Source organism: Thalassophryne amazonica, chromosome 6 (assembly GCF_902500255.1).
Source record: "Thalassophryne amazonica chromosome 6, fThaAma1.1, whole genome shotgun sequence".
Lineage (NCBI taxonomy): Eukaryota > Metazoa > Chordata > Actinopteri > Batrachoidiformes > Batrachoididae > Thalassophryne > Thalassophryne amazonica.
This window is the reverse complement of record NC_047108.1, coordinates 85,653,614-85,676,024: the sequence shown is the minus strand read 5'-3', so window position 1 is coordinate 85,676,024 and position 22,411 is coordinate 85,653,614. Positions and strand designations below refer to the sequence as shown.

Sequence of the window (22,411 nt, the reverse complement as noted above, 5' to 3'; positions counted from 1 at the left end):
ACAGAGTGACATCAGCCTGCTGATGTTCTGGACTGCAGTATACTACAGTCTACAACCACAAATAGCAGTAGCACAGATAAGAATTGGATTATCATTTCTAAATGGACAGCTCAGCTTGAGAAGTCGTCTCCGTCCAGCCTCCATCATAGTCTCTCTGTGGTTGAACACACAGTCGACCAAAGTGGCTCTGATCTCATTTGAGACAACTGTCCATCCTCATTCCCATCAAACAGTAGAGTTCATTGGTGGCCTGTGAGGACTAGGAGTAGCTGCTTGGGACATGATTGACATTGCTTTCCAAGGAAGGAAGGTGCCCAAATTTACCAAAAGGTACTGTGCTGAAGGACAGCATTAGGAAAGGTAATTAAGGTGTTGAGTGGCAGAACTGCACCCTCTGCTGGCTAAAAGGAGCCTCTGCAGAGTTGGTGGATGCAGCGGGTTGACACGTCAGACTTTTCAGTTTGGGTTTCAGTATTATTGTTACTGTTTCTGTCAGGAGTTTTGATAGTGTGCGTTCAGAGACCAGTAAGTGTAGCGTTTATGGCTTCATGTTATTCCTCATAGTTTATATATGTTGATGGTTTGGCTAACCAGTTAGCTTGTTAATGCTAATAGTTGCTAACAGTAAGAAGCCTCTCACATGTGCTCATATTCTTGGTTGTTGTAAATTAATCTGAATGCTTAATTCTTTATTTTCATTGGTTGTTTATGACTACAGTTAATCATATACACGCTGTTCTGGTAACTGGTTCCTTTTATTCTCTGTTACAGAACCACACATACACACACCCCTTTCACATAGCTTCAGCAAATCAACAATTCATTATCAGCAATAAAGAAGCTAAAAGGAGCATCTTGACTTGTGCATTCTTACCAATGCCCCCCAGCGGCCACAAGTGATCTAATCCAGTGTACCATACAGTCCTTACAATAAACTGCCATAACAAATACGGTCCTTCGAGCCGGATCTAGTGTGCTAGCTGCGGGATTACTCCAAGATGTTCCAGAATCAGCATAGCACTCCCCAGCCATTAGATGCTCGGCCTCGTCGTAGAACACAACCCCTGGCCTGGATGGAAGACTACAAAGTCTCCCAGCCGGGAGAGCAATGGCAGCCCTACCACAGTCTAGAAAGAGCTTTAGAGAGACACGTCAGGATGATGCCTCGCACACTGCCATTGCTAGATGACGATGACTTTACGTCAGAGCATGGAGCAGCAGCCCCATATCCATATGAGTCTGATTATATGGAATCAGAGTTTCTGGCCCCGAGTAGGCTGGTCTCTTCCCAGCGGTTGCTCCCGAGAAACTCCCCCTGATGTTATGGAGACTCTGCACAGGTTGATGGAAGATAATCAGAGGTTACACCGACAGATGAGAGACATGCACAGGAGACTTGACACCCATGTCCCTGTACGTGATCTACCACCCATACAACCACAACTCACCCTGTACTGTCCATCATCAGACGCACCTCAACAGCATAGTGGTCATCAGCCTGCAGGACAAGAGGACAATTGGCCACCACCACCACCCCTGTTGCAGATGAGATCTACCGACCAGTACCACCATCACAGGACCCATAAGCAGAACTGGTAACGTTGCTGAGCAATATGAGGCCAATACAGCAGGAGCAACCTTCCTTTCAGCCACATCTACATTATCCAGCACCACCAGTGCAGACCCCAGAGTACTGTGTACCTTATACCCCACCAAGGGCTGAGTCCCTGCGCAGCAAGCCATCACCCTCCCCCCAACATGAGGTTATGTACCGTGGCCCCCAGCCTACAATCCCTTACTTCTCCAAAGGAGATCCAAGAGAATTTGCCAGGCTTAAAGTTGCACTCGACAATTTGTTGCCTGAGGGTGCTACAGAGCACTTTAAATGACAAATTCTGGTAGATCATCTGAAATATGAGGAGGTGTTGCTCATAGCGGACTCTTACACCAACTCACCACAACCGTATACTGACACCATGGCAAGTCTCACTGAGCAGTATGGGCAACCACACCAGCTGGCTCTCAGGAAGATTGCTGAACTAATGGATGCCCCAAACATTGCACGTGGGGACACCCATGGATTCAAGCTGTTTGCTCTAAAGGTGAGAGCACTAGTTGGAATGCTAGACCAGCTTGGAGACAATGGCCAAACAGAGCTCCACTGTGGGTCACATGTGACAAGACTGTTGTGTAAGCTGCCACAGGACATGAGAGCAGAGTTCAAGAGATTCCTGTACCCCATGCGGGTCACTATTCCAAACCTCTTGCATTTTTCTGACTGGCTCAACTATGAGTTAAAGATCCAAGAGACAGTGTATGAGACATTGCCTAATGAAACTAAGGGCAGGGCTGGATGTAAGGGAGAACACTGGCGTGATCACAAGAGGGGTAGGAGCACCAACATCCTGCAAACTACCGATAAGGTTGATAATACATCTGTAGCAGAGAAACGGCCCTTGAGTATCAAGCCATCAGAGAAGAAAGCATACTGTCCTTATTGTAACAACACATATCACTTCCTTGACCACTGTTCTAACTTTGCACAGCTAACTGTTGAACAGATAACTGCTTGGATTAAAATCAACAAAAGATGTTGGCGGTGTGGCCTCTCACACCAAGCTGCACAACGCCGCCTTAAGGTTACATGTCAGAAAGGGAAACATCTTCATGCTCTGCATGAAGTGAATGCAAAACCTGCAGCTGCAGATACATCCTGCCTTGTCAGTACCACCAACAAGGTCCTGTACTTGGACAGATGGTCCGGGTGCAGTCAGGTCCTGCTTAAAGTGAGTAAGGTATTGCTGAGGAATGGTAAACATACCTTAAAGACATTCGCCATACTTGATGATGGATGTGAGTGGACTATTATTCTCCCAGCAGCAGCTCAGAGACTTAAGCTCACAGGTGAATCCGGGGATCTGCTCCTTAGGACTGTCCGTCAGGAAATGAGGACACTGCATGGGACTGCTGTGTCATTCTCCATATCCCCTGCTGACCAGCCACAGAAGTCATTCAGGATACATAAAGCATTCACTTCAGATCAGCTGGGCCTAGCTGATCACACATACCCTGTGAAAGCTCTTCAGAGAAAACATAAGCACTTAAAGGGTCTCCCCCTCCAGTCCTTCGATAAAGTGCAGCCCCTGTTGTTAATTGGGTCAGACTACCCCCACCTGATTACTACAGTAGAACCTGTGTGCCTGGGACCACCTGGAGGACCAGCAGCAGTGAAAACTAGGTTGGGCTGGACACTTCAGGGCCCAACCAAGCACATCAAACAGCAGCCAACTCAGGTGCAATGTCTGCATGTCTCAGTACAGTCTCCGACTACTGACCTTCTGCAGAATGTAGAGAGACTGTGGCAGTTGGATGTTCTCCCTTACAAAAGTAAGAAGCTTGTAACACGCTCCAGGCAGGATCAGAAGGCAGTCCACCTGTTGGAGACAAAGACTATACGTGTAGACGTAGAAGGGATCCAACGCTATACCACGCCTCACCTCAGGGTGCAGAACATGCCCCGGCTCTGCGCACCGAAGGAGGCTGTGTTAGCCAATCTCCGCAGCACAGAGAGACGTCTGCCACGAGACCCTCAAAGAGCAACTGCATATTGCACAGAGATTACAAAGTTAGAGAAGGCTGGCTATGTAGTGATAGTACCAGAGGAGGAGTTGAACACATCAGCTGAGTCCTGGTTCATCCCTCATCACATGGTGAGCCATAACGGGAAGAATAGAATTGTTTTCAATTGTTCTCCTACATATAAGGGTGACAATCTCAATCAGTTGCTATTGCCTGGCCCCACCCTGAGCTCCAGTCTGATAGTTGTGTTGCTACGCTTCAGAGAGCACTCCATCGCTGTTAGCAGTGATATTCAGAGCATGTTTCATCAGGTGAGACTACGTCCGGAGGATAGATCCCTCCTTCGCTTCCTGTGGCGAGAGCTCAAGACAGAGGAACCGCCCAGTATCTACACCTGGCAAGTTCTCCCATTTGGCACCACATACAGCCCCTGCTGTGCTACCTTTGCTCTTCAGAAGCATGTGTTTGATCATAGCCAGCCAGGTGAGGATGTTCGAGTAGCCATTTGAAAGGTCATTTTATGTTGATAACTGCCTTCAGAGCCTCTCTTCTATTGATGAAGCCTGGCACCTAGTCAACAAACTGACCTCCCTTCTGGTGACAGGGGGATTTGAGCTACGCCAGTGGGCCAGTAACACTCCTGATGTCATCAGCCACCTACCAAAGGAAGCCAGGTCCGAAAGCAGTGAGTTATGGATCAGTGAGACAGACGCTGATCCACAAGAGCTCACCTTAGGACTCCGCTCGCTCTGCAACTCAGATACCTTGAGGTATAACTACCAAATGCAGGATCAGCCAGTACCTACCATGACAAACATTTACAGAGTCCTGGCTCGCCTATATGACCCCCTAGGCTTCATTGTTCCCTTCACAACACGGGCTAAGGTATTGGTACAGCAGTTGTGGGTCAAAGAAAGAGAGTGGGATGACCCATCACTCCCAGCAGATGTGCTTCAGGCTTGGAGGAGTTGGGTGGAGGAGCTGCAGCATCTCTCTCAGATTATACTTCCTCGTTGCTATGTAAGTCTAGAGATGGATAGTTCCAATCCTCACATAGACCTACACATCTTTGCTGATGCATCAGAGAGAGCTTATGGATCACTAGCCTATTTGTGTGCAGAGAGTAAAGATGGTCGAGTTGAAGTCTCTTTCCTGGCTGCCAGATCCAGGGTTGCCCCAAAGAAACAGCAAACAATGCCAAGGTTGGAGCTTTGTGCCACATTGACTGCTGCTCAATTAGCCTTGCTACTGCAACATGAGCTGACTGTGAACATAAAAGATGTCATACTCTGGATTGATTCCACCACTGTCCTCACTTGGATCAAGTCAGACTCCTGCCAGTACAAAGTCTTTGTTGGAACACGGGTAGCAGAAGTACAGGAGCTGACAGACGTGTGGGCCTGGAGGTATGTTGATTCTGTCAATAACCCAGCAGATGACATTACATGAGGCAAGAAATTGTTGGAGCTGTCTTGCAACAGTAGATGGCGTCAGGGCCCTGCCTTCCTGCAACAATCACCTGAGTTTTGGCCCACTCAGCCAGTGATGGATAAGGCAGATGACCCTATGGAACTGCGAAAGTCAATATGTTGTTTTGCCACAACTACACAGGTGGTTTTGCTGCCAAATGCTGACCAGTTCTCCTCCTTTAGAGCCCTCACCGAAGCTGTTGCGCGATCCTGTCATGGGGCGGCAGGAACCAAAGCCTGTCTTTCTGCTGGAGAGATTCAGGAGGCAGAGAGAGAAATCCTGAGACGAGCCCAGCAGGACAGCTTTACAGAAGATTTCAGCCTTCTAAGTTCTGGTAAACCAGTACATGCCACCAGCCGTCTCTCTAGCCCCAGAGTATGATGAGACTGTGAAACTCATTCGTGTTGGAGGAAGGTTGCGGCGGAGTGATCAACTGGAGCTAGACTCTGTTCATCCGGTGATCCTGGATCCTTGTCATCGCGTGACTCTGCTTATTATCCAAGACACTGATAAGGACGTTCACCATCCTGGAGCAGAGCGACTGTTTGCAGAGCTATGTCGCAAATACTGGATACTACGTGGCCGAGAGGCAGTTAGACAGCATCAGCGATACTGCTCTGACTGTCAGAGGTGGAGAGCCACTCCAGCAGTGCCTAAAATGACAGCTCTCCCTCCAGCGAGACTGAGACTCATGAAACCCCCCTTTTTTTTCAACAGGTATGGAGTATTTTGGGCCCTTTATTGTGAAAATCGACCATCGCCATGAAAAGAGATGGGGCATAGTGTTTAAGTGTCTGACCACTCGGGCAGTTCACTTAGAGGTGCTTTCTAGCCTGGATACAGACTCCTTCCTGATGCCCTCCGTTGTTTCATTGCATGGAGAGGCAAACCAGCTGAGCTCTTGTCTGATCAGGGTACTAATTTTAAAGGAGGAGAGAGGGAACTTCAAAAAGCATTTCAGGTCTTGCACCCCACACTCCAGGCTCATCTGGCTAAACATCAGATAAAGTTCCAGTTCAGCCTCCCCAGTGCACCTCACTTTGGTGGTGTATGGGAAAGGGAAGTGAGATCTATTAAAGCGACACTGTACACCACCATCCAGACTCCGCCTGTTCCAGAGGAGGTATTGGCAACAGTACTGATTGAGGTGGAGGGGATTTTAAACTCCAAGCCTTTAGGCTATGTGTCAGCAGATGCTGATCCAGTGACCCCTAACTTGCTCCTCATGGGGCGGCTGGATCCCTCACTTCCACAGGCTATATACGGAGAGACTGAGATGCTCAGCCTGTGACGCTGGAGACATACTCAGGTTTTGGCTGATCAGTTTTGGAAGTGTTTCATTCGACACTATCTTCCCACTCTTCAAACACACTCTAAATGGCCTAAAGATTCAGCCCAGCCCCAGCTTCAACCTGGAACCATAGTTATGATAGTGGACCCCCAGCTGCCGAGAGCACATTGGCCAAGTGGCCACATCACTCAAGTCATCCCAGGGCAAGATGGCGGAGTCAGAACTGCAGTAGTCAAGGTTAAGGAAAGACCTACACCAGACTGGTCGCTTGGCTTATTGTCCTGCCTGCCATCCCAGACACTGATACTGTCTGTCCTTCTTAAGGTGACAAATTTGATGGACAAATTTGGGGGCGGCTGTGCTGAAGGACAGCTTTAGAGAAGGTAATTAAGGTGTTGAGTGGCAGACCTGCGCCCTCTGCTGGCTAAAAGGAGCCTCTGCAGAGTTGGTGGATGCAGCGGGTTGACACGTCAGACTTTTCAGTTTGGGTTTCAGTATTATTGTTACTGTTTCTGTCAGGAGTTTTGATAGCGTGCGTTCAGAGATCAGTAAGTGTAGAGTTTATGGTTATTTATGGCTTCATGTTATTCGTCATAGTTTATATATGTTGATGGTTTGGCTAACCAGTTAGCTTGTTAATGCTAATAGTTGCTAACAGTAAGAAGCCTCTCACATGTGCTCATATTCTTGGTTGTTGTAAATTAATCTGAATGCTTAATTCTTTATTTTCATTGGTTGTTTATGACTACAGTTAATCATATACACGCTGTTCTGGTAACTGGTTCCTTTTATTCTCTGTTACAAAACCACACATACACACACCCCTTTCACATAGCTTCAGCAAATCAACCATTCATTATCAGCAATAAAGAAGCTAAAAGGAGCATCTGGACTTGTGCATTCTTACCGATGCCCCCCAGCGGCCACAAGTGATCTAATCTAGTGTACCATACAGTCCTTACAGTAAACTGCCATAACAGGTACCCAAACTGTAAGTTGTATTTACATACAGTGCGTCCAGAAAGTATTCACAGCACTTCACCTTTTCCATCTTTTGTTATGTTACAGCCTTATTCCAAAATGGAGTAAATTTATTTTTCCCCTCAAAACACTCCACGATGACGACATGAAAAATGTTTTTTTTTTTGTTAATTAATTTTTGCAAATTTGATTAAAGAAGAAATCATATGTACATAAGTATTCACACCCTTTGCTCAGTAATTTGTTGATGCACCTTTTGCAGCAATTACAGCCTCAAGTCTTCTTGAATCTGGTGCCACAAGTTTGACGCATCTATTTTTGGGCAGTTTTTTTCCATTCCTGTTTGCAGCACCTCTCAAGCTCCATCAGGTTGGATGGGGAGCGTAGGTGCTCAGCCATTTTTAGATCTCTCCAGAGATGTTCAGTCAGATTCAGGTCTGGGCTCTGGCTGGGCCACTCAAGGGCATTTACAGAGTTGTCCTGAAGCCACTCCTTTGACACCTTGGCTGTGTGCAGAGTGTCCATCAGGTTCTTAGTCACCTCCCTGACTAAGGTCATTCTCCCCCGATTGCACAGTTTAGTTGGCAGCCAGTTCTAGGAAGAGTCCTGGTGAATCCAAACTTCTACCATTTACAGATGATGGAAGCCACTGGGCTTATAGTGGAGTTCAAAGCAGCAGAAATGTTTCTGAACCTTTCCCCAGATTTGTGCCTCGAGACAGTCCTGTCTCAGAGGTCTACAGACGATTCCTTTGACTTCATGTTTGGTTTGTGCTCTGACATGCACTGTCAACTGTGGCACCTTATGTGTGACACAGGTGTGTGTCTTTCCAAATCTTGGCCAATCAACTGAATTTACCTCAGGTGGACTCCAATTAAGCTGTAGAAACATCTCAAGGATGATAGTAGAGAAGCTTGAATCTTCGATGGACTGGATTGCTTGACGCGAGGACGTATCAGGAAGTTAAAATCTTAGCCAGAGAGAAGAAATGGTTTGAGAGAGGGGTGAAGGAGGCATTCTATGTGAAACAGTTGAAACCCAGCTTAACCGGGGAGGGGGTCTGAAACACGCTTTGTCCCCTGTTTACAATGGGGTACTCGGATCAAAGCAGTTTCAGTCTTTTGTTCATGGTAATGAGTCATTCACGCCAACAGGAGTCAAGACGCCAAGAGGCGTCAGTCCCATCGTTAGGAGGGACAGCTACCCTGTCATTAGGAGGGTGCTAACTAGAGCACAATAGGTGCTAATTAAAGCAATTGTTCAATCACTAGCCAATAGCAGTCTGCCTCTTGGTAGGAGGCGTCTGGTTAGGTTTAAATCTCCAGCTTTTGTGGCTTCTGTTTGTTCTTCTCGACAAGGGTCAGACAGAAGTCAGACTACCAGAGCAAGAATTTTAGCTGAGGAAGCTTCTGCGATTTGAAGCGAAATGTCCTCGCGTCAAGCAACCCAGTCCAGTCGAAGATTCAAGCTTCTCTACTATGGAAACCACCTGGACAACTGAGAGCCTACACAGAAACTCAAGGATGATAAGTGGAAACGGGATGCACCTGAGCTCAGTTTTGAGCTTCATGGCAAAGGCTGTGAATACTTAAGTGCATGTGATTTCTTAGTTTTTCTATTGTTAATAAATTTTGAAAAATCTCAAATCCTTTTTTCACATTGTCCTTATATGGGGTATTGTGTGTAGATGTTTGAGGGGAAAAAAATTATCCATTTTGGAATAAGGCTGTAACATAATAAAATGTGGAAAAAGTGAAGCCTGTGAATACTTTCCGGATACACTGTATAATGCAATTTCAAACTGAAAAGTGAGTGTGGAGTGGAAATTGTACTTGTGGGTTTGCAGACTTGGTTTACATATTTGACACGTTTCAGGATTCCGTGACTGCATCTGATGTCTCACATTTAGTGTGTGAACAACTGCAATAACAAAACAAAACTGAAAGAATCATCAAATTACACTTTCAGATTGTATCACTGTGCACAGACATATTTGTGTATGTAACAAGCAAGAGTGTGCACATAGCGTTTGATAACCAGCAGTGTGAATCAAAAGGTGATGGATGAGTTGGTCTGACCTTCTATATTGGGGGTTATTGATCCTGATTGCTGACCTGTGATCCTGATGTTTGTGTATGAACTTTGATCTGGACTTTTTTCCTGTTTACTAACCTAAGATACAAATTGCTCACCTTCTATCCAGATCATTCACCTGATGATGATTGATTTTGACCTCAGACACTGACATTATTCCTCTTTAATCCTGATTTCTGAGCTTTGAGTGTCACCAACAAGGTTATGTTTTCATTGCTGCCCATCTGTCTTGCTTTAATTCTTTAATCAGGATAAAAATGTTTTAGGTTGCCAATCAGCAATCCATTGGATCAAAAGTATCAGGATCAGAGTTTCAAGATTAATGCCAGGATTGGGATCCTGATTGGGATCAAAAGTAACAAGGATCAAAGATTAAAAGCAAGGTCCATTGATCTGGATCTACTAAAAAAAGGAATATACTATTCCTTGTTCCAATTCTTACACCTCCAACAAATTTAACTGAAATTCTATCAGGTCCTTCTGAGATATCCTGTTGAAAATCCTTTAGACAGACAGAAAATAAAAACAAATTCCCTGACTGAGCGAACAAAATGTATTCAGAACGTCTGCGATGCATTAAAAAAAAAAAAATCTATGCTAAGTATCGTATTTGTGTGCGGTTGTGCCGCTTTGTTGTCCCGCAAATGCTTATTAATATTCATATTCAGATTACGAAACACCCCATATTTCTCCGGCTTTTTATTTATGTGATTGGAACACCGCCCACAGTGTTCCACTTGAAGTAATAGACGTGAGTCAGTCAAAGTGTCGCTGTGATGGAGAGAAATCACTCTGCTGAAAACTGTCCTCCCTCCCACACCTCATCAAACTCACTGGAAGCTCACTGTTCACCAAATCACTGTTTTTCCTGTCATGATTGCCTCATCTATAAGACAAGACAGCGTAGTGCACAGACTGAGACACAGAACGTAGCTGATTTTAAACATCAGACCTTGAAGGTACAGCTTGTTCCTTTCCTCGAGCACAATGATGCAGGACGACAGGTTAAGGCAAAATATTACAGCATTGCTGAAATATTTATTAGATCATTGTATATTTTATGGTTGTCTGTTGTTCAATCATTCTAAAATAATTGCAGGGACAGATCTGAGGTATAAAACTCTACAGCAAAATGACGTTCATGGCGTTCATCTTTATTCCACAGGCTGCTGTAGCAGCAGTGATTCACTGCATGAAGCACTGCTGTGTAATGACAGCACGCCGTGACACATGCTGGCGTTTTGCTCATCAAGCAAATTCATTGCATCGCCATCTATTGTTATCTAAATTTCCAGGCTTGTTGTCAGGTCATACCTGGGAATGACTAATGTCCAAGTTGGAATGTGCTGCCTTCCAGCCCGAGTAGTGCTGAGCTCTGCACCTGATCTGAATTCAACTGATTGTGTGCTCAGAAGCTGCAAGAACAAAAACACACCCACAGCTAATGACTGTGTCTGCAGGAGGGGTGGCACCAAGGTTTTGTTTTGTTGGACTTGAGTTGACAAAAGTAAGTGTCACCTCAAGTTGGCATCAGTGTGCCACCCATGAATTTTATTGGCCACCTCAAAGTTTGTGGCTTCTACCTTGCAGCATGTTTGCTCTAAACATGGCATACTTTGAGCAGCACCCTGTTCAGTTGATCCATCCATCCATTTTCTTCCGCTTCATCCGAGGTCAGGTCGCGGGGTCAGCAGCTCAGAAAAATCTGGAATAAAATGTGCACAAAATTTAAACATATTCCACATATTTGTCAGCCAACAGGCTGTGAGGACATCACCGAAAACAAGATGGCAGATCTTTTGACTGAAAAAAAGGAGGGGGGCAAAAATGAATCTTATACTAATTATTACTGTTATTCTAAACCTAATTTTAAGACATTTCTGAATGCTAAATGCAAAATGCGTTGTGCATGCATGTGGAAATTTGCAGAAATGTGCATGAAATATGCATCATAACAGCAGATCAAGTGAGGAAGAAGCTGAGGAGGATCAAGGTGAAGAAAGCGCCTAGCCCTGATAGCATCAACTCCAGACTACTTAAGGACTGTGCAGATCAACTCTGTGGAGTTCTTGTGTACATTTACAACCTGAGGCTCGGGCTGGAGAAATTTCCACTCCTGTGGAAAACATTATGTGTGGTTCCAGTTCCTAGTGAGGCCAACCACTTCAGGCCAGTGGCTTCAACCTCTGGCATGATGAAGACCTTGAAGAGGTTTATTCTCACCCACCTCAGACACCTGGTGAACAGTAAGATGGGCCTCCTGCAGTTCGCATACCGACCTGGCATCGATGTGGAAGACACTGTCATCTACCTGCTGCACAGGTCACTGTCACATCTGGAGAGCACTGGGAGCACTGAGAGAGTCATGCTCTTTGACTTCTCCAGTACCTTCAACACAATTCAGCCGTCACTACTCAAGAGGAAGCTGGAAGGAGCTGGAGTCGACTGTTACCTGGCTGCATAGACCATCGACTACCTCACCAACAGACCGCAATATGTGAGGCTTCATGCCTGTGTGTCTGATGTGGTAGTCTGCAGCACGGGGGGCCCCACAGGGTACAGTGCCCTGTCCTTTCCTCTTCACACTGTACCCATCAGACTTCAGCTACAATACTGACATTTGTTATCTCCAGAGGTTTTTGGATGACACAGCCATTGTCGGACGTGTGTCTGAAGTGAACAATTTGAAGTACAGGGAGGTCATCACCAACTTTGTAATCTGGTGTGAACTGAACCACCTGTGCATCAACACCAGCAAGACAAAGGAGGTGGTGATTGGCTTCTGAAGGTAGGCTCCTCAGATTGTGCCTGTGAACAGCCAGGGTGTGGATATAGAGACTGTGGAGAAGTAGAAATACAAGTATTCAGCCCCTTTGGTATTTCACGCATTTTAATTTGTTTATGACATTTCAAATACAAAAAGTAAATCAGGCTTCTCAATATAAACATTTCTAAAATGATCTTCCTTAGATTTAACCTGAAAGTAAATCTCTACAATTTGATATAAATTAATAAAAAAAAAAAAAAAAAAAAAGAAATCAGCTGACATGTATTCCTGCACTTTGTTTCACAAAGGCTTTATTTTAATTTTAACCAGGGTGTTCTGACTTTAAGATAACTCCCAGACATCACAGAGTACTGTGCAAAATGTTTTTTAGCACCCTACCATTTTGGTAGAAATGTAACTGCTTGAATCTTGGGCTGGTCTAAGGTTTGCGAAGCAGCCTTGTTACCAAAAAGGCAAAAGTTCAATCCCATGACAAGACAGGAAAATATACAGTGCCCTACAAAAAAATATAGGAACACTTCATATTTCACACATTTTAATTTGTTTATGACATTTAAAAAAAATACAAAAAATACAAATTTCTAAAATTATATTTCTTAAATGCAAACAAAGCAAACTTCTGCAACTTGATGTAAATAATTACGAATACGAGGTCTGTTAGAAAAGTATTGGACCTTTTTATTTTTTCAAAAATCATATGGATTTGAATCACATGTGATTGCATCAGCCAAGCTTAAACCTTGGTGCGCATGCGTGAGTTTTTTCATGCCTGTTGGTTGCGTCATTCGCCTGTGAGCAGGCTTTGTGTGAGCAGTGGTCCAGCCCTCTCGTCGGATTTTTATTGCGAATAAATGTCTGAACGATTTGGAGCTTTGCTGCATCAATTTTTTTCCAGAAACTGAGAGACCTCCAGGTGGGCACCGTTCCGAAAATTAATATGGCTTTCAGGGACGATTTTATGGGGATTATACAGATTAAGGAGTGTTACTGCCACTTTAAGGACGGCCCACAACTGCTGAGAGCGCGGCACGCTCCCAGCGCTGATCAACATGCTCAGACCCCGCTGAAACAACCAGATCATTTCCAACGTGAAGGCTTTGTTGATCCGGGACCTCGTCTGACTTTCACAAAAAGGCAGGAGACGTGGACATCAGCACTTTTTCGGCACATTCCACTGTTACAGGAGTTTTTTTCATGGAAAAAGAAGCGGAGGGACACGCCACCATGCCGCTCATGGCGCGGCACAAAACCACCTCGGTGTTGGTCTCACAGGACAGCTTAAAGGTGGATTTCAGACGGATTCCGGTTGCTTTTCAGTCATGTGATTATCCGATTGATTGTGCATGAGCTGGACCTGCCCCAACATGTCCTGGAAGGCTTCATCACGGCATTGCTTTGCTCCTCTTTCCATGACAAAAACTCCTGTAACAGTGGAATGTACCGTTCATTTCTAAACTGGACACTGTCTTGATCCGGTATGTCGTCTGACTAGCCCAGGAATTGTGAAAAGACGTGGACATCAGCACTTTTTCAGTACATTAAGACAGACCTGCGGAGGAGTTCCGCGCGTCGTGGTGGAGCAGCATGGCGCAAAGCAATGCTGTGATGAAGCCTTCCAGGACATGTTTGGGCATGTCCAGCTCATGCAGAATCACAATCGGCTAATCACACGACTGAAAAGCAACCGGAATCCACCTGAAAGCCACCTGAAAGCCGTCCTGTGAGACCAACACCGAGGTGGTTTTGCCCCGCGTAATGAACGGCTCCGTGGCGTGTCCCTCCGCTTTTCTTTCCATGAAAAAAACTCCTGTAACAGTGGAATGTGCCGAAAAAGTGCTGATGTCCACGTCTCTTGCCTTTTTGTGAAAGTCAGACGAAGTCCCGGATCAACAAAGCCTTCACGTTGGAAATGATCTGGTTGTTTCAGCGGCGTCTGAGCATGTTGATTGGCTCTCAGCAGTTGTGGGCCGTCCTTAAAGCGGCAGTAACACTCTTTAATCTGTATAATCCCCATAAAATCGTCCCTGAAAGCCATATTAATTTTCCGAACGGTGTCCACCTGGAGGTCTCTCACAGTTTCTGGAAAAAAATTGATGCAGCAAAGCTCCAAATCATTCAGACATTTATTCGCAATAAAAATCCGACGAGAGGGGTGGACCACTGCTCACACAAAGCCTGCTCACAGGTGAATGACGCAACCGACAGGCGTGAAAAAACTCACGCATGCGCACGAAGGTTCAAGCTTGGCTGATGCAATCACACGTGATTCAAATCCATATGATTTTTGAAAAAAATAAAAACGTCTGATACTTTTCTAACAGACCTCGTATAAAAGCCAAGATGATGGGTTGCATAAGTAATCAGCCCCAATAAGCAGTTTTATTGCCATTATTCTTCACACAAGTCAGGGGATGGATACATGAACATTTCCAGGTCACTGAATATGTCTTGAACTTTATTTACATCAGTTACTGTATGAAGAAATACAAACAGTATGGCACTCTATGGTAAATCTGTGTGGAGTAGACAGTTCTCAAAAAATGAGTGACTGTGCAAGAAGAAGAGTGAGGAAATCCACCAAGACACCCAGACAACCCAGAAGAATTTACAGGCTTCTTTGGCTGTGATTGGAGAAATTGTGCACAGTGCATGTTTTGCATTTTGTGTCCCCAGTTATACAGCTTTATGATGAAGTGGTACAGAGGAGGATTTTATTTCACCAAAACATTAAATCTAGGCTTGCAACTCAGATATACCTTCTGGCAAATGGTAGCTGAACTTTCAGGTCTTTTTAAGAAAATCCTCCTCTGTGGCTTTCCTCACTCTTCTCCTTCTTGCATAGTCACTCAGTTTTTGAGAACTGTCTACTCCACACAGATTTACCATAGAGTGGCATACTGTTTGTATTTCTTCATAACTGATAGAAATAAAGTTCAAGACATATTCAGCGATTTGGAAATGTTCATGTATCCATCTCCTGACTTGTCTGAAGAAAACTGGCAATTAAACTGATTATTTACAGGTATTATACCAAAGGAGCAGATTACTTATGCAACCTATGATCTTAGCTTTTATATTTTTAATTAATTTATATCAAGTTGTAGAGATTTACTTACAGTTTGAGTTTAAGGAAGATAATTTAAAAATTTTTTATATTGAGAACCCTGATTTATTTTCGTATTTGAAATGCCATAAACAAATTAAAATGCATGAAATACCAATGGGCTGAATACTTTTGCAAGGCACTGTATCTCAGAGAGTACACACTGTATCTCTGTGATGGTCCACTGGTTTTCTATTTACGTCTGTCGAAATTTTCGTTGCTTTGAACTCTAATATCTATATATGCATTATAGAGTTATGTCTTGTCTCGTTCCATATAACGGCAATCACAGATCAAGAAGCTTGATCTGTAGAAGGTCAAGCTCATTGGAAACATTTGGGTGGCACTGTGTGTTAAGAGGAATATACTCTATGTACAAGTAGTGTAACTCAGTCGTAAAACCAGTGTTAACCTAGTGTAGGAAGACTTCTGCAAGTCTGTTCAATCTCTGGGAATGAACTAAGGTGAAATTTTGTCTCCAAACTGATGATTGACACATGAATTATTATCCAGATAATGAACATTAATTAGTGCAGTGGTAATAATATTTGCATGACTATTCTTACCACTGCTAAAACAGAGAACATTCATTATTTGTTTTATATGACCTAATCTGTCATTTGATATTTTCCTTAAAATAAGACTGGTATTTCTTCACTGAGCAGGAAGCAGACAGCAGCGGGGCACAGAGCCGTCTGTGCCTGCACAGCGGGCAACTAACTGACACAGCATTGATCTTTGCACGTGCAGCGGAAGAGCTCAGTGGTCTGTGTGTGTTTAAAGCATGTCTGCTTTCTTCAATCCAGCAAAAAATTGCAATAGGAATGTGTCCAATTTTTCTTCTGACAGTGCTTCTATGTCAGCTAAAGCTGTCCCTGTGAACACTGCGGCTACTGGATTTAGCGTTCTCATATCATGGAAACATTGCAAAATGCTAGTGGAGGTGTGCAACAGAGTGAAATGTATGTGACAAAAATGTACACAAACTGATGACTGATACACAAGTAGGACCAAACTCCACACACTCTGCTCATATTGGTTTTCAAAACACAAAATTAGGAAAACTTGAGTGTTGTCATGGATATGAGATACCTCACTTTAGAGCTGTTTACACGTGAGAAGCTGTAAACATCTCATAATGATGCTATGCTATGTTATGCGGTAACATAATTTAGATGAACCCAATGTTTATCACTATTACCACCTAGCATGAAATCAAAAATGTTTAAGGCACAGCAACTGGGGTAATGTGATATCAAATGAAACCAATGTTCCATTCAAGGGATCCCAGGGCTTTCCCCAAGACATTAGATGATGATTGGGCTGTACCTCTAGCAAGGGTGCAGTGATGCAGGGGTGGATGGGTGGGGGCTGGAAGGGTAACTGGCCCCCTCAGACACACAAACACAGCACACCTGGGACAGTGTGGCATCAGATTAAATCAATATTCCATTCAAGGGATTTTGCCATTTGTACTAACAAATTCAGTCAATGGTTTTGCAAAACACAATGGGTCAGCTAATTTCTAGATACCAATGACCTTTTATCTTGATTCATGAGCTTTGATATACAATGGTGACCTTATATCTAATCACCTACTCTTGATCCAGATTTCTTTGGTCCTGACCTTTAATACTGATTGATGCAATTTAGATTGCCAGACTTTGAACCAAATCTTCAATTCTAACCAATCAGCTTTGATCCAGATCGGTAAGCTTTCATCTTGACATTTGATCCAGATCACTGAGCTTTTATCTGATCTTTAATCCTGATTGATGAATGGATGACCTTTTATCCTGATTCATAAGCTTTGATATGCAATGCTGACCTTATATCTAATCACCAACCCTTGATCCAGATTTCTGACCTTTGATCCTGACCTTTAATCCTGATTGATACGATTTAGATTGCCAGACTTTGACCCAAATCTTCAATCCTAACCAATCAGCTTTGATCCAGATCAGTAAGCTTTGATCTGATCTTTAATCCTGATTGATAAACTTAGATCTCACCAGTCTTTTACCTAAATCCTTAATCCTAACTAATCACCTTTGATTCTGATAAGTAAGTTTTCATGCTGACCTTCCATCCATATCACTGAGCTTTGATCTTGGATGCAGATTTACTGCCATTTCAAAGTTGTATTATGCCATAGCTTATATTAAGTTTTTGGAGGTTATGTTTTACATATGTATTATACAGCCCAGTCTCACGTGCTCCCGTGATGAAATGACTCAAATTTTCGTGATGGAGCTTTTTTAAACTCACTATTCCTAACCCTACTCCCACCCCCGACCCTAACCTTAACTATAACCTAATCTTACTCCTTCCCCCCACCCTAAACATAACCACCCCGACCCCCACTTCACTTTTAATTTTGTGTAGCCATCATGAAATTAATGAGAATGAATTTGTGCTGCCGTGATGAAAATGAGGCGCTTATCATCACAATATCACGAACCAATAGATTAATGTATATTTCGTGCTGCTGAATCATGACTTGCCTTGAGACCAGGTTGGTATTATACTGGTTTGTTTGTCTTGTCTTAATCTTTAAATAAATGTCTATCTTTGATCCTGACTGTTCCTGATCAGAGGCTCAAAGAAACCAGGATCAGAGATTAAAGGCAGGGCCAAATAAGATCAATATCAATCAATCAATCAATTTTTTTATATAGCGCCAAATCACAACAAACAGTTGCCCCAAGGCGCTTTATATTGTAAGGCAAGGCCATACAATAATTATGTAAAACCCCAACGGTCAAAACGACCCCCTGTGAGCAAGCACTTGGCTACAGTGGGAAGAAATATGGATCAAAGATCCCAAATCTAAGGCAAAATCTACTCTTTGATCTACTTCCTATGAGAAAATAAATCAAATCTTCCTCCACTGGTAGCTGATATCTCCACCAAATTTCACAGAGATCTCTCTTTATGTACTTTTTAAGATGTGCTTTTGACAAATCTAACATCCAGAAATAAAGCCGCAGAAACACAACATTCTACTAGGATATGACAAACTATTTTTCCATTCCACCAATGCTGCAAGCATGACCTCACAATGATAAAGCACCAGCATGTAGTGTGCACTATCTGGGAAATGACTCAACCAGGAGGTGCTTCCCCACATCATCTGGCCTGATCTCTAAAACTGAGAGCTACTTTACGACCAATTGCCAACGGTCCCCAAAGCACCACATTCAGTCAAAAAGGGCAGAGCGCCAGAATCCCAGCAGAAGAGAGAGAGAGAGACAGACAGACAGAGAGCGCGCATATTTGCAAATGCTTGATACATCAGTGTTGACTCAACGAGTCATGTGACAAACGTGAAGATGGCGCATCTTATGGTATATTGCAGAATTTTGCTGCATTTTCTCGCACCGACTCGAAAGCTCGAACCTTTGCACAGTATCACGACCTATTAGACCGATCGACCGATTATAGCCCGCGGACGACGAAATCGGCCGGTTGCAGCCGATCGTGGATCAGCTGGACTTGGCGGCAGCGCGATATATACACATAAAAAAAAAATACAAATAAAGAAGAAGAAACGAACTTAAATAAGTCAGCTCCGATGACGAGCACATCCGGTTCCACTAAATGCGGGGACGTTTTCCGAAGACGGAGCCGCTCAGCGCGTCGGTGCGTGCGCGTCTGCGTGTTGTTCCGTTAGGTGGACACGGAGACTGCATCAGACCGGAGACACACTGGGACATATTCAGGCTTTGATGATCCTCCCTTCTGCACACACACACACACACCGACGTCGAGACATCATGTAGTGTGATGTTTGATTCTGCAGCCTCCAGTTCGTCGTTTTTTACCATCTCCATCGACAAAATGTGGCTCGATCTACCGCAGGGGAAATAACCGAATATGTGGATACCTACAGAAGAGGAGAAAATCGGAGTTGGTGAGTAAATCACGCCTGATTATCATGATGATTATTTTGATTATTTGCAATAATCGAGGGTTTAATTGATTTGAATCGTGCGGGTTTGTGATGAGTTTTTTTTTTTTTTTTTGCACCAGGAACACCCAGTTATGCGCGTCGACACCCCGCAAAAGCCTATATGTCAGATTTCATCATTTTCCTCAAATTATAGAGATAACACCCAAAGAAAAACAAGCACACTTACAATGGCTGATATGCATGGCCAGTGACTGCACACTGAAGGGGAAATTGCGTGGGATGAGACGTTACAGCCTCCAGACCAAGAGCTTAGAAATGTTCTCTGACTACATCCACGAGCAAGGCGGTGCTTCGGTTCAGGTTCTGCACACCGATTTTAGGTTTTGACTCAAAAATGCGTCAGAGTGTAGCATAACGTTCATCGTCACCCCCCTCCCACCATTCTCCAGCTTTATATATGGAGAAAGGAGGGGGAAAAACATGCAGCTTGAAACCACAAGGGGGCATCGTGACTGCGCCCTTCCAACAGGTGTAGGCTGGAGTGAAGCTGAGTCTACCTGTGGACGCACAGACACACACACACACCTTTTCTGCCTTTGTGCTTCTGTTGCTGCAATGACAGTGAGTGCGCTGTGCCACACCGTGCGCTCCCTGTGCGTTCTTTGATACCGACACAGAAAGTCTGAGTGCGGTGTCATACCCACAGGAGGCCGAAATAACGTCATAAGACATCACAAGTCATAATGAACTCATACTGACGCCAGGAAAAGCAAAAGGAGAAGCAAATCAGTGTATAGTGCGCAATTATATTATAGAGGGGAGGTTTTTATTGAGATGTGTTTACAGCTTGTTGGACCTACTCATGCTGGCTCACGCGTGATTACCCCATCAACACATGCACACGCCCACATATGTACTGTTTTTATTGTCATAAGGAGCTCAGGCCTTAATCCGACAGTACTACTATGAGGCCTCACAGTGGCTGTAGTAATCTGTTCACATATGTATGTTCATCTTTTCATTCATCCGAAAATAACTGCAGCTCGTTATAGTCCCTGCAAGCGCAAACATCCTGTCATATTATCGGAAGAGTGTGTGTGTGTGTGTGTGTGTGTGTGTGGGGGGGGGGGGGGGGTGCAGTTTGTGATTGGAAGAGCAACAGTTTGGCGCATCCTCTGAATGCACTCAGTGTGGAGCGACGTGACACTGAAATGCAGAAGAGATGGTGCTGTCCATAGTACTGAACTGCAAAAGCAATGACGCTGTCCACAGTACTGAAATGAAAACGAAACGATGCTCTCTACAGCGCTGAAACACAGAAACAATGAACTTGTTGACAGCTCTGAAATGCAGAAGAGACTATGTTGTCTCCCGTGCTGAAATGCACACGATGCTGTCCACATTGCTGAAATGCAGCAGAGATGATGTGTTCCACTGTGCTGAAATGCAGAAGAGATGACCCTGTCCACATGACTGAAATTCAGAAGCGATGATGCTGTCCACAGCACTGAAATACAGAAGAGATGACACTGTCCACATTGCTGAAATGCAGAAGAGATTACGCTGTCCACAATGCTGAAATACAGAAGAGATGATGCTGTCCACATTACTGAAATTCAGAAGTGATGACGCTGTCCACATTACTAAAATGGAGAAGAGATGACACTGTCCATATTGCTGAAATTCAGAAGTGATTATGCTGTCCACAGTGCTGAAATGCAGCAGACATGATGCGGTCCACTGTGCTGAAGTGCAGAAGAGATGACGCTGTCCATATTGCTGAAATTCAGAAGTGATGATGCTGTCCACAGTGCTGAAATGCAGAAGAGATGATGCTGTCCATATTGCTGAAATTCAGAAGTGATGATGCTGTCCACAGTGCTGAAATGCAGAAGAGATGACGCTGTCTACATTGCTGAAATAGACAACATATGATGCTGTCCACATTACTGAACTGCAGAAAAAATTACGCTGTCCACATTACTGAAATGGAGAAGAGATGATGCTGTCCACATTACTGAAATGCAGAAGAGATGGTGCTGTCCACAGCACTGAAATACAGAAGAGATGATGCTGGCCACATTACTGAAATGCAGAAGAGATGATGCTATGTCCACAGCAGTGAAATACAGAAGAGATGACCCTGTCCACATTACTGAATTTCAGAAGCGATGATGCTGTCCACAGCTCTGAAATACAGAAGAGATGACATTGTCCACATTGGTGAAATGCAGAAGAGATGATGCTGTCCACATTACTGAACTGCAGAAGAGATGATGCTGTCCACATTACTGAACTGCAGAAGAGATTACGCTGGCCACTGTGCTGAAATGCAGAAGAGATGATGCAGTCCACAATGCTGAAATGCAGAAGAGATGATGCCGTCTTCAGTGATGAAATGCAGAAGAGATGAAGCTGTCCACAGTGCTGAAATACACACATGTTATGGCACAGACTGAGCTGTGGTCTGCCGGCACCCCCCACCCCCCGCCCTTCTCTATGTATTACCGTAATGGGTTCTGACTAAACAGGAAACTATTAGAGACTAGCTCATGAAATGTCTTTCTTAGACATGCTGCCTATTCATTATTTTGGTTTTGGTTACATCCTGTAAATCATAATAGTTTTTAAACATTTTGCAGAAGAGCAACTAAATACCTGTAATGTATGTACCAGTACCAGGTGACCCTGCCAGGTACTGCAAATTTCCACCCGGCTCTTGGGTTCAAATGCGCTGTGCCACCCAGCACAGAATTTCTGAAAAATGAACTGAAATGTTGCCAAAAATGTACCAATTTGATTGTATTTCAAGCTTATAGAGTCATAGTTTTGCAATTTTAAACCAATAATTAAAGTCATAAGAAATATATTTCTCATTTTCTTCGTATCAAATTGCAAACAGCAGAGATCAGAGAGTCAGTTATTCTGTGGCCACAGAGCTGTGAAGGGTAGCAGCTGAAAACAGCATCTCTGCTCTGAACTGAAGAAAAAAAACCCTGCCATGAAAATTCTACATTAAATAATCCAGAGGTTCTTCTGTGTCCGTATGTGATGATACATTTAGAAATTTACAGTTTATTTTGCAGTTGAAAGGCTTTATGTTTCCAAAAAGCTCTGAGCTTGAAAAACAGCAGACAGGTTGATCAGTGAGGGAGGGGGAGGAAGAGAAACAGAGAAAGAGAGCAGAGGAGG

General features: G+C 44.0%; 1 protein-coding gene and 1 long non-coding RNA gene across 2 annotated transcripts in view; one reads left to right on the top strand and one right to left on the bottom strand.

The window, feature by feature from the left end:
• Window positions 1-876: 876 nt before the first annotated feature.
• Window positions 877-20,899, bottom strand: LOC117512545. Its single transcript, XR_004561325.1, has 3 exons — window positions 20,886-20,899; window positions 16,190-16,196; window positions 877-955 (listed from the first exon to the last, which is right to left on the bottom strand). It is a non-coding gene; the product is annotated as an uncharacterized LOC117512545 (long non-coding RNA).
• LOC117512544 (dedicator of cytokinesis protein 3-like) overlaps window positions 19,087-22,411 on the top strand; it is a 173,113-nt gene continuing 169,788 nt past the window's right edge. Inside the window, 1 exon segment of the mRNA XM_034172653.1 lies at window positions 19,087-19,219. Within this exon segment, the coding sequence (XP_034028544.1) occupies window positions 19,183-19,219 (37 nt within the window). The 5' untranslated portion in view covers window positions 19,087-19,182.